A 13,353-nucleotide genomic window follows, 5' to 3' on the forward strand; every position below is an offset into this window, starting at 1 on the left:
AGAGCCACAGAAATGACTTTGGTACGTGTTGACCAGCAGAGGAAAGACAACAAACGCACACACGTTGGGTGAAAAGTAATTGCGTTTAAATGCGTTTACATTAGGGCCCGAAAACACAAAAAAAACAGAAAAGTAACAAAATATATACAAGCCAACACGAATAATGCAATGGAACTCGAGGCGACCTAATTGCAGGGCCTGCCGTGATGACCAAGGACAATTATTACATTACACTTGTAATGGCATTATTAATGCCGCTCGGTCCGATTGTTTTTACGCCATTTCCCAGGCGATAAGCCAGAAATAAATCTCCATTGGCGACTTTACGACAGCCAAAGGCCGCCCGTAAAAACACACTCACCCACAAAATGCCCAACTCCTCATCGCACCCCTTCATAGTTTTCTTTTTACGACTTTTTAATAGTTCTCACATAGATTTTATAGATCTCTGCTGCCCCAGCTTTTGATGGGGCCCCGTATTTGTTGTTCTTACTTCTGGCCAGAGCGCATAAAATTGATTTCCTTTTCCCGGTTTCCCGACTCGCGCGTTTACTCTTTCTGGGCTGTCATAAAATTTATGTTTATGTCGTAAAATTTAGTTCGATTTTTTGCCCTTTGAGCAATCAATGTGCGTGTTTCCCTCCCTCGAACTCTTTTTCGTTATTCGTTTTTAGTTTTTTCCTTAGTGGACCACACACCAGGTGTTTGCAAAGGATTTTGCTTCGCAGACTCAGACGGAAAGTAATACGCAACTTTTTTTGGCCAAGAAATTGCCGCCAGCCTGATATAAACAAACGACAGACATTTATTTTTATTACACACCTTTTTGGGGAGTTTTTCGTTTTGCGAAGGGTGACACTTCGGTAGTAGATTCTAGTTATTCTAATGCACATTTCATAGGCAATTCCAAATTAGGCAATGTTTGGCAATGTACTCGTACACCACCACCCACCCTGTACATCAAGGTGTGGCCCAGTGGCGGGTGTGTGTGTGTGTGAGTGGTTACTTTCTCTTTTCGGGTGGCTGTTCTGTGGGTTTCCTTATAAAAAAGTAATTTTCTCATTCGAGGCTTTTTGTATATTAGAAGAAATGGCTTTATTTATTTCTTATTTCTGGCGTACAAGTGCGAAATGAGGAAAACTTTTTGCCGCCTGCTTTCACTTCAGTTCGCTCTACTCCACTCCACTCCACTCAACTCTACTACTACTCGCTTTTCTTTTATTTTACTTCACTTTTTCTGGTTGGGCGCCCGTTAAATTGGCAAGTTTGTTGTGCTAAGTTTTTGGGGTCTCTCGCTGCCACTCGGAGCCCATAAATTAGACGCACAAATTAGAAATTATGTGCGCATTTAAATGTGAAGAGGAGCTCCGGCTCGCTCCCCATTTCTCCGGCTGTCTGCTCCATATGTTTCGACCAACTTCGGCGGGGCTAATGAAATGGCAGTGGGTTGCCGGGGCCTTTTAGTCAAACTCAATGAATATTTGAAGAGCCAGCAAACGAATGGTTCGCAAAAAAAAAAAAAAAAAAAACAACAAAATAAGTATAAGTACGAAAACGCCAGGCGAAATGGAACCTTTGTGCCACGGCGCCATTTGGCGCTACAAAAGATATTTTTCCATTGAAAGCGTTATATGGCCGGGCGAAAAAGTTGTTTAAATTTAGCGCAAGACACATGTGTATACATCTCCGTGTAGTGGGTGTGGTTGGGGGACGGCAATTGGGGGCTTACAAGTCCCAGAAATTCCGTATTTCGCCTTCTTCTGCTGGCTGGCTCTTATTTTATTTCGCAAAACTGGAGACAATTGCCGCCGAAGTGACTCAAATTTGCAGACAGTTCAATGATCATCTTTGGTTCCTTGCCCTCGTGATCAACGCTTTATCAGCCCATTTACATCGCCAAGAAGTCTGTTTCCCTCTCGTCTCGTTTTCCCCTTTGCTAATGTCGTTTATCATTAGGCTAACCTACAATTTCCATTTCGCTGGGCCAGAAAATGTATATATAAATACACGTATAGTTACAACAATTTTCCATACAATTTTCCTCCTGTTGACGCTAGACAATTTCTTGTTTTTCGAGGGCAGTGGAGAACGCATTACAAAATGTCAAAATTTCCTCACAAAACGCCCCCGACACGCTCCAACCAGGTGGGCGTTTTCTTGGCAGACGGGAGTGAGGGCGGGGTTGGTTCGTTAGTTAAGTTAAGTTAGTAGGTGGCATAACAAAACAAAACAGAGGGCCAAGTTGGTCAGGTGAACAGAACCACCGACCACGCCCATCACTCAGCCGCAAGGCGCACAATTTGTCATTGAATGTTTGCACAGGAAAAAAAGGCGGGCGGTGATTGGGGAGGTGCTGCTGCCACACCCTCTGCGGTCAGTGGGCGCAAACAATGGTACACAAGAAATAATTGAAATATAGGAAATTGACATTATATGCCCAAATGTTTATTTTTTAATTTAAAAAATTAATAAACTGTATCAGCTTGTTTTCATTATTTGGCCCAAAAACTAATTGTTAATTTTAAAACACATGAACACTCAACCAGAACCTTGATTATATTTTCTTTCTCTGTAATTTCTTAGGTGCTTCCGTGGCTTTGTTTTTGAAACAAACAAAACGGATACAAGGACTCTGAAAGAGGCGGTGGATAATTCCAGCAATGGGCGTGTTTGGTCAAGAGGCTAGCCTGACTAAAACTCGTGCTGCTTAATTTGCTTGGCTGGGCATTTAAAAAGCATTTAGCATACAGTGGGGTCGTTGAAAATATGTCCACTTCTCGAAGAAATTGTTTGGTAATTTACAAAGGATCTTTAAAAAAGTTCGAGCACTGTTTTTGGAGTATATTTTTTATACTTTTTTTGATGTTATAGAAAAATTAATTATTAACCCTTGTGAATACAAATAATTTGATTAGATATTATAAAGAAGTGGATAAGGTTGAGAGTCTTTAAGATTTTTTATGTAAAACTTATATATGATCATTTTTAGTCAAAGATAATCTGATTTTTCTCCGTGTTCCCTCCGGATTTCGTTGCTATCTCCGGCGTATGTCATTGATTCTGGTTTCAGCGAAAATGAGAGGTCGTCAGGGCTCACAGCTCACACACACTTGAGCGGCCAGAGAGAGCCGTATAATTATAATTGCTGATAAATGCTTCGTACTAATAAACACTTGGCACCAGGAGAGGCATATAGAAGGGGGTTCGTCAGATCGGGATTGGGATCGGGACGTGTGACGCTAATGACACTTGGCTCGTCGGGCAAAAATGAAATGATTTGTGTGAGAGATTGCATGCCGCGCAGTGATTTGTGATTTGTGTGTTGAGAAATGCAGTTTTAAACTGCAAAACTGCAAAACTGGCAGCTTGATAAGCTCCGCCACTGTCATCAGCAGCATACGGCACTTGATAGCTCTATTAATGGCACGCCACCATCGCGCCCTCTCTTTCTCTTCGGCATACGTCCGTCTCTTTCTCGGATGCAGTTGAAAGACAGTCCGAAATGAATGCGAAAATAATGAATAATAAAAGTCGGGAGTACATGGTTTTTAATGTTTCCTTGAGAATGAATAGCATTGAGGTTAAAGCGGGGACAGAAATTTAAAAAAAAAACTTTTCTTTATAGAATTTTCTCTCTCTCTCTCGCTCTGATGCGGGCTTGCCATCTCATTCGCGGACTTATCACTTGATGGCTTGAGTGCTCGTCCGGCTGTGTCTAATTTATGCGACCGCCAGTGTGGCAGATCCATAACTATATTATGGCGATAAGTGTAAAGCTAGACAAATTTCAAGTCAAAAGCGACCACCCATGAAACGCGATTCCCAGCGAAAGAGACGGCTATACCAGGTGCGAAAGAGATGGCACGGAAGTTTGCATTTTGTTCGGGAGTTTTGAGCAACCCTCGAAGACTTTTTGGTGTTGCTTGTTTGTCAACTCCCGTCGACCTTCCGCCTCATCCTCCCAAAAAACCCAGAAAAATAAAAAACAAAAATTTTAGAAACTCCCAAAGCTGGTGTTGATGATTCCGTTGATGTGAGGGTTACCCCGGGAAGATCCCGGCCGACTGTCGGGAAATTCGATGCGCATTCTATTCATTGGCGTGTCGGCCCAGAAATATGATAATGTGTACGGAAAAAAAAGCAACAGTCAGTTCGTAAATTTTCATTGTAAAATAAGAACAAGTCCCGGCTGTACGTTCTGTCGCTTTTTAGGGGATGAAGATGTATTGCCTTTTGTGCCGTTTGACGTAATGTTACATAAGCTCTCTTTGGTCCTGGTCCCCCGACTATTGCCGTTTTTTCCCACTCCTCATTATGAAACATCGCATTTCTGTTTCAATTTTTACGAGTGCGAGTGCGAATCAACCCGAGCGGAATCCCAAACGTGCAGCAGCTGGTCTGGCACGTTTTGCCGGATTCTAGGGGTTAGGGATCTCGATTCGTATTCCTATTCCTATTCCGAAGAGATACCCCCGAACAGATATGGGCAATTTCTGCCATTCTATTCAAAGGTTTCGTTAATGCGTAAAATTTTAATTTCATTTTTTTGTCAATAGCTGTCTGCTTTGGGAACTTCGTGTCAGCGTTTTGACAAAAGAGTTAAAAAGTTGTGGGAACGATAAAAAGATGGATCAGCAAATGCTGGTTAGGTGTGAATTATGAATGGGTTGCATATGTATGTTGAGGGATACATTTGAGTGATTGAGGGCATACGAAATTTGACAGAACTTTGAGAAGTGAAAAGTAATTATAATTATACTTGTAACATAGTAATAATTTTACATTAATTTATTTAATATTTTCTTGATTTGTTCAAAATAAAAAAGGCACTCTTCAAATTTGCATGAAGAATCCAAGAGAACCTCAAAGCGTGTTCACTTCCTTTCCCAAACCAAAACAGACAATACAATTAAAAGAGGGAGGAGTGAGTGAACCAAAAGTGAGGAAAATGCTTTCACATCACAAAAGACTCAGAAAACTCCCAAGGCGACTGGGTGAAATGCCTGAGAAAAACTGTCAACGCTGAGGGCACAAATGGAAATTGTCTAATTGTGCGTGGTAAGATAACAAAACAGAGTTAGAGCTTCCTGTTATTGTTATTTCTCTTGTTGCTGTAAAACATTTGATCAATGTAAATAGGCTAGAACAACAGAGCGGCCAAAGATAATCGCCTTAGCAGGGAAAAAAGTGCACTTCACACAAGGTCGGGTAGGATTTAGATGCCGCAGTGACAAAAACAAGCTGCCACATATAAAAATCCCTCCCCTCTGCCTGCCCTTTGGCGAGAATATTTTAAAACTGTAACAATTGGCAATTGTGTGGGTCTTGCGGCTTGACGAACTTCCCGAGCGGAAAGGATAACACGCACTTTTCGACCCAACCCCCATGAAAGTTAATTTACGTCACGCAGCATTTTCAATCAATGTCGCTGGCGGAGGGTAGGGAAAATCAAGGGGTTGCTCTGCTCAACGACCCGCCGACCGACCGCCCGCCGCTTCTGTTTATTTTCGTTTCCAATTTTACTTCCCTGACCCCGGGACTGATCTCGTTTTGATTTGCATTTAAGCGCGACACTTGACGACTTGCCGTGTAAATAAACAGATTGGGCTTTAAATTTGGGTATCTTTGGCTCTTTAACGAGGCATTAGCTCGTCATCCTGAAATATTTTTTAATTGAAGTCTGGCTGAAGTTGATGAGGGTGATGTGTAATTACAGGGTCTGTTAGTCTGACTTCTGCGGCTGTCAGTTGGAGTGGCCTGTTTTTATAGGGAAATCTATTGCCCCGCTTAGGTTTCCTCCATATACATATATATAATTATACACCTTAAATATCTTTAAGGTCTGGGGAAACATTCCCCTATTGCCATGACCTCTCGCACAATTCGTGGAGATTTCAGGACGCGCATCCTTGTGCACTGAGCACTCTTCTTTTTTCCTTCCTTTTCTTTGTGCTCTCGGCTGGGGCATGAAATTCCTGTCAAAATTGATAAAAATCACATTTTCCATTTGAATAACATTTTACGAATTCGTGCATAAAATTACGACAGAAAAATATTCCCTTCCCGCTACTCTTTTGCAGTGGAATTTCTGCAGCTCGGAGAATATATTCTTTGGCAACCGCATTCCGCCCTCCGTTGCCTTGTCTACTTAAAATGTGGAAAATATCTATTTGCTACGCCCGAAATACGCGACGCAAATTTCCCACAGACAGCAGGAGGGAAAAGCGAAGGGGGGAGGGGCTGGCCATTTTCTTATCGCTGGAAAAACAAGAAGAAGCTGTGGCACAAAATTAACATGAACATTTTGCGCGCTGGTAGAAATTATTCAACTGTATATAATTTCCATTGAGTGCTCCACAGAGTGCACAACTTGAACTATGCCGAAATTTAATTTGTCTACAAAGTCAAGCGACGTGTAGATAAATCAATCAAAATGGCGCGCACTCACGACCACATACAAAATCTATATGTATATAGACATCGGCGGAACAACTCGCACACAATCGTTAAAGTTGCTGTTCGGCGCGCTTTAAAGTTTTTCGAATTTGACGTCAACGTCAATGGATTGGCTGCGGAACGCCTTCTATACCCTCCAAAGCCCTCTTCAAACCCCTTACCTTTCTTCTACACAGCAAACAATTAGGGGCTTTCATATTGGTTTACCTAACAAAATCTTGTATTTAATATTGTAAGAACTGTACCTATAATTCAGCTTAAAAAGGTGTTTAATAGTTGAACTTATTTTATATTATAAGTCTTTGGAGCTTTAATTCTTAAGCCATATTTTTTCAGTGCTAAAATTCTTCTGGCAGTGAAACTGCATTATCACCTTGGGGCCCCCCACTCAATCTTTGGTTTTTTCTCCTTTATTTTTTTGAGAGCAGAAGACGAGTGGCCCCAGAGTGTCTTTTTCGAGTGCTGTTTTGGCCAGGGCTTTTGTTTTTTTCGCTGCCGCCACACAAGTAAAGGGGAAAACAACGCACTCGCGCTCTCTGAGGAAATAAAAAACAACAACAACAAAAAACAAAATATTATTTTTGCCTATCACCATAAATAATTCACCTGACTCCCCGTTCCCTCCGTCAGCACGAGATCTTCAAAAAGAAGCGCCAAGTGCAAAGTCAGTCGCACTCGAAAAAATATTGAAAAAGCAACAACGAGTGCGGGGAAAATACTAAAAAATACACATAAAACTCTTTTCAAGTTGCAGGTTGAAGTGGAGTTTGGAGTGGAGAGTCCACAGCTCCGAGCAGCGAGTTCCAAGTTCCGATCTACAAGACAGGCAGTCTAGGGCCTCAAAACCCAAGATCTGAGGGTTGTCCCTAGGAAACGTTGTTGCTCATGTGTGGTGTTGTTGCCGTACTTGCTGTGGTTGTTCCCTTGGTTGTTGTTATTTTTTTGTCAAGTTGTTGTACGATTACGCTGCGAGCTTGTTCGAAAAGCTTTGGCGGCACTTGAAATTGAGGCAAACAACATAATCAAAAGAGGGAGACAGCCGCCTCAAGAGGTGTGAAGTGTGTAACACATTCGATAGGGATTAAGCCGATCGAAACTGGCTAAAATCAGATTAAATTTAACGATATTCTCAATTTTAAGGCTTTAGAAATGTAGGAGATATCTGAATAAGCTATAGCTAACGATACATATGTGTAATAAATTAATTTTAAAAAAACTCTAGCAATATATTAGCCCTTCTAAACAATTTCTGTGCAACTGAAACATTTAAATCCTTTTTTTAAATTTTAAGTCCCTGAATTTAATTTCCCAATCTAATTTAGAAATAAATACGATACTGTCAAGTACAACCATGTTCAAAAGCATATCCCATTTAGAAAAAATAAGCCGCACAAAATTCTATTAATCTTTTTAAAACCCAAATAGTTGTTTTAAGAGAACGTAGGGTGGACTTACCAGGGTCTGATGTATCTAGGGCAGGTGGCTGCTGTGACAGTGGACCGGGAGTACTACCAGCGCCCGGCGATCGGGCGTCATCGTTCATTGCGCCGCCGTAGGACAGTGATGAGCTCGGCGGCCGCTGCAAAAATAAACGTTTAAAAAACATAAACAAATAAATTCTGCACAAAATAGAGATAAAAGAGTGTGTGGTGGGGCATGCGTTAGCTGATTGTTAGAATTGATTACAAATTGGTTATAAATGTCGCTTTAAATTGACACGCCTGGCCATTAAATGAGCCCCAGACGATATGGCCATGGCCAATGCCAAAGGCAGACATTGTCAGTCCGTCTTGTCCGGATTCTTCCGCCTCCTGGCCCGGCTATAACTCCCCTTCCCCCTTACCCCTCCCCGATCCCCCCAGCCCCCACAGACTTGTCTGCACGACTGTCAAGTTGTCAAAAGTGCCATAGCCTGGCCATATTGTGGACAAACAAATGTTCAAGATTGTCGTGGCCTAGGCCTAGAGCAAAATACAAAATACAAAACCAAAGCCAAAACCAAACCAAACCAGACAACATCGTGTGCAGAAATAAATATAGCTATATATATATATATAAGTTATCAAATTAATATGCAGCGACTGGCTCTGGCGATCTGGCCGTCTTCTAACTAGGAGTAGAATCAACTCGTCTCCATCTCCATCATCATCAACATCGTCATCGGCAATGGACAACAAGCCGGCGACAACGATGGCATATTAAACGTTGCAAAAAAAAAATAAACGAATAATGAAAACAAAACAGGGAAAAACTTATGCACAAACCAAAAATGTCAACGTCCCAGGTATTCAGCGACCGCAGCGATCGAAATCGATCGAAGAGCAATTTAAATTCTGCTAATAACAAATATACAAAACGCTTCGCATTAATTTCGTGCACGTGCAAGCTACAATTTTTAGCCATAAAATTATTATTTTCCCAAGCTCGTAAAAATTCTTGACTTTCGAATACAATAAATATGTGTATTTTGTCGCTTTTTTGATTCATTACGAATTCGAGGCACAAGTTGAATGTGTTTTCGCTAAATATTTGTTAAATCGCATATTAATAGCGCCCTGCTATAGACAATTTGTGGCTTGTTTGCGTATAATTGTTATGGTCGAAATTTGATTTGTTAGAATAGCTGGGGGATCATTGAACTGTAGGGATTAGAACAATCATACGGAAGATAATCCCTAGTTTTTAGTTAGATAAAGCGACTTGGCCAAGTTCCAATGGATTGGTTCCTGCTTTTTGCCTACTTTCCATTTCAAACACACTCGCTGCCGCAAATCTATTAATAATTAGACAACGCCGTCTGCATTTTAAGCACTCCAATCCCATCCCTCCACTTTATGAGCCATAAGGTGTCTCTTGATAGCCGCATAAACAATTTCCACCATAAACGGACGCGATAAAGTCCCTGGAACCGACTGCAATTGTAGCAATTGTCGTTGCTTTAATGGCTTATAAACAAAGACAAGGCACAATAGCTTTAGACTGACCGCCGGCCAAAACGAAACTATTTAATTAGCCAGCTGAAATCAAATAAAATGGCCATAAAAAGAGCTGGCCAAAAGAGTAAACAAAAATAAAAACTTTCCCAACGAATCAGTGAAATTCGATAGGCTTGACGGTCTGGACCAAGTCTTCTGGACTTGCTCGCATCTTTCACACTTGCCGCACACTTTGCCGGAGTTCTATTTCATTTTTTACCATATTATTTTGGCGGCCTTTGAGCCCTGTGAAGGTGTCTCCGGTTACTGGGAGCTGAGAGCTCGGAACACGCCCGAGTGTTGGCCAAAATGCCAGGCGTGCTCCTTGAAGAGGCATCGAGCCATCGATGCGTGCTTTAATTACATTTTCAATTAGCCAACGTCCCGTTCCACAAATTAAGCTATCGAATTCCTTCGCATGTCCTGCGACAATTATTAACAAATATCGGTTTTTATTCAAATGATGAGCGTCCATGCTGTGGGGACTGCTTTTAATATTAATGAAAGCGAAACGAGGGGGTTCACCCATCTAACCCCAATTCCATTTCCACGTCACGTAATGCTCCCGCATCGTGAAAAGTTTTTTTTCGGGGGGAGCGGCCCTTTGGGTGCATTAAAATGATCAAGAAACAATTTTCGTTTACCTGCCGGAGCTAAATTATTTATTTAATGCCCTCCCCTCCGCCCACTCAACTTGCTAAATTTTTGATGATATCTGGAGTGGAGCAGCGACAATTGGGTGAGCGCGAGTGTAGATGGGCGACCGAGACAACAACCGCAAATTTCTAGGGCCAAGTGAGTCATAAAAAAGTTACGACCGAAACCATCAAAGTTTACACTGAGAAGTAGGCTTTATGTTACATTCAGAGGAATTAAAGTTGTGCAGCATTTTTCTTATTTGATTTCTACTAGTGGAAACAAAGAGTTAAAAAATCGGATTAGTTTTTAAGTCAAGAATACTGACCAATGAAATGGTTATGGAATAAATATTTTTAACTTTAGTTGCAGCAATCAAAATTCGGATTTTGTTTTATAAATATTACTTTTGTACCTTGACCACACCTTTGCAAGCAAAATAACACAGTGTGACCATGCCAAATTGGCAATTCAAAAAAAGAAATTCTTTGATCCATGCCAGACAATAGCCAGTGTAATGGCTCCTTTTTTTCCCGTGCATCATAAAAATTTGCTAAAGTATGGAAAAACTTTGCTCAATTGTTTAAGGCTTCGCTCACTTCATTACGCCGGCGAGAAGTTTGACTTGCGGTCAATCTGAGAACTTTCCAAATGAGTTGGCTAAGTCGGCTCAGCAGTGGGAGATAATTGCTGGTGGGAGGGTCGACGTCGAACAAATATCGACGCGTGACCTGCTGCGTTCCACCCAAAAGTCAAAACATGCAATTTCCATAGAGCCCTGTAATTTGGCAAAAATCTCTGTCACAGCTCCTTGCCGGTTAATCACTACAATCAACAGTTTTGGAACCCTGCCCTCTTCAACCTAAGTCCCCCGAAAACTAAGGCAAAACAATCAAATTACGGTTCGTAACTCAGTTTTTGGTGCGTGGGAAGTTTTTCCCTTTCGGAATGGGCGTGGCACTAGCAGAGATTTCCCTCCCTTTTCCATCCAGCCGTAATTGCCCGGCAGCGCATATCCTGCAAATGACATTCGGCAGAGGGTTTCCGGGGGTAAGTCGAAGCCTAACCCGCGGCCAAATTTGAGTCCGAATCTGCGTCTGGTTCTGGGATTAAGCCTATGCCTCAGGCTCATTTCACAATTAAAAATACAAACTATTGCTAAGCTGGGAATAAGAGGGGGATTCAAGAAAAAAACAGAAATAATCATAGACAGAAAACAAAACAAATATCAGTTTTGAAAACTGTCAGATATTTAATGAAACATCAGATAACTTTAACAATTAGAACACCGCATTTTTAATTGATTTTCGAAACCTGGCAACACTGATTCTAAGAAACAATCAGTGTGACCATGTACCCTGCAGAGATACAGTTACTTAAAGAATTAGTCAATTGTAATGACGTTTTTTAAATAAATTTCAAACTGAATTAATAAATGTTGATATATATCCTAAGAACTATTTTAATTTTTCGTCCGTGTACGCATTTCCTGTTATTTGGTTTGATTTTGTTTACCGAACGCCCTGCCAAGTGGACGTGAAACATATTTTTTCTATTTGTCGGCAAACACTCAGGAACAAATTCTCTCCCCCATTTGATGAGCATATCCTTAAAGCAAATAATTAAATCCTTTTTACACGGCCGCTGCGAATGAAAGTTTTCCGTGCGGTTTCTGGTTTCGCAGGATTTTCGGGAGATGGGAAATGCTCGATGTGGAAAAGTGAGTGGCAGCGAGTAGAGTGGAAGTTGAGCCCAATCCCCAATCCTCTGAACAATCCCTCCTGGCTGTTTGTTTTGATGGATTTGCCGTTGTTCTGGGGCAACAAAAGCTTTTGTTTGTCTGTTTGTGTCATGTTTGTTGTTTTGGTTTTGGCTTAGGTTTTGGTTTTGGCTTTAGCCAGCCCTCCAGCCGGAATTCTCGGGCTGAAGACTCTTTGGCGTTGGGTTTCTGTTAGCAGGCTGCTTAATTAACGGTATATATCCACCCCCAACCCAAGTGTGTGTAAGTGTGTGCCACTTGAGCAGCAGCTGCTTTAGCTGTTGTTGGGCTCCACCCTTTTCCACTTTTCCCTGCTTTTTCCCGCTTTCCCCACCCACTTGCACCCACTTTTGCTGTTGCCACCTTTTGTGTATTTAATTGCGCGCATGGCATTTAATTGTTTTTCAAATTTGCTCAAGCTGTAAAAGCTGTTCATGTGTGTGAGCCATTTTGTTTGGGGGGTTGAATTTTTAATTAGAGCCGGTGGAGGTGCAAAACTCCTTGCAACAGCCCGAACAATTCAATATGGCTGACTGAAATCTTTCCCCTTTTCTCCTCATTTAACCATCACTTTTGGCAGGCAAATTGCTTCGCCAAGAATTTTCCACATATGAGTAAATGTGTGTGCGAGGTATAATTTCAATCAAATGGCAAGTTAATTACACACAATTACTGTGCACACACAGACAGAAAAAATGGCTTGGCAATGTTAAAGTTTGCTTGAAGTTTAGCAAAATTAAAGGTATTAAGGTTTTAGCAGAAAATTTCCCTGTGCCTTACCAAATTAAAAATTTAAAAAAAACTCTACAGTAATCAGCACTTAAGTCATCGACTATCAGTGTTTTAATTAAACACCAATAATTACACACATTTAAGGCTGCTATCATATCTAAAGAATTCGAATAGACATCAGCAGACAACGGGAATTTAATTTTCCAGTTAAATTCCAACTCGAGGAGCAACATTTTAATTTCATGTCGAAACACTTGACATAATGAAAGTAAACCAACGAAATAAGTCAACTTCATAGATACATAAGGGTACATTACTCATACGCCACGGTGCAGCACCCTTGTGACCATTATCTAACCAAAATCTTGGCTTCCTATGCTCCGCTATCAGCAGCCAACACAGCAGTGAAACCCAGAATAACAATAAGGCCTGAGCGAATGAACGCCCAAAGTACTGGTCTGTGATTAAATATTTATAGGCTGATAACAGCCAAATTGAAGTAGGCAGCGTAACAGAACAAAATTTGGAAATCTTGGGCAAACAATGAAATTAGTATTTTGATAATAAAATTCAGAAGCTACCTGAAACTGCTCCAGAATCAAGCAAACACGAAAAAGTCAAGAATAAGTAAGGTAAAATAATAAATAGATAAGGCCAGCGGTGGCGCGCAATTGTGACTCTATCAAACTTATCATTTGTTTGCCTTTGTTATTATGTTACACAAACATAGAAAACAGTGGAAACGTTGAGACTGCAGGCCCGAAAATAAACAGGGAAAAACACATCCACAAATGC

General features: G+C 41.1%; 1 protein-coding gene across 4 annotated transcripts in view; it reads right to left on the reverse strand.

Moving 5' to 3' along the window:
• The window catches only part of LOC128256255 (homeobox protein homothorax), a 106,272-nt gene that overhangs the window by 44,698 nt on the left and 48,221 nt on the right, over positions 1–13,353 (reverse strand). For all 4 annotated transcript variants that reach the window (XM_052986548.1, XM_052986562.1, XM_052986539.1 and 1 more), the window contains exon 7: positions 7,912–8,035. In XM_052986548.1, the coding sequence (XP_052842508.1) occupies positions 7,912–8,035 (124 nt within the window). The remainder of the gene's footprint in view (positions 1–7,911; positions 8,036–13,353) is intronic.

The sequence above is a fragment of the Drosophila gunungcola genome, chromosome 3R (assembly GCF_025200985.1).
Source record: "Drosophila gunungcola strain Sukarami chromosome 3R, Dgunungcola_SK_2, whole genome shotgun sequence".
Taxonomy (NCBI): domain Eukaryota; kingdom Metazoa; phylum Arthropoda; class Insecta; order Diptera; family Drosophilidae; genus Drosophila; species Drosophila gunungcola.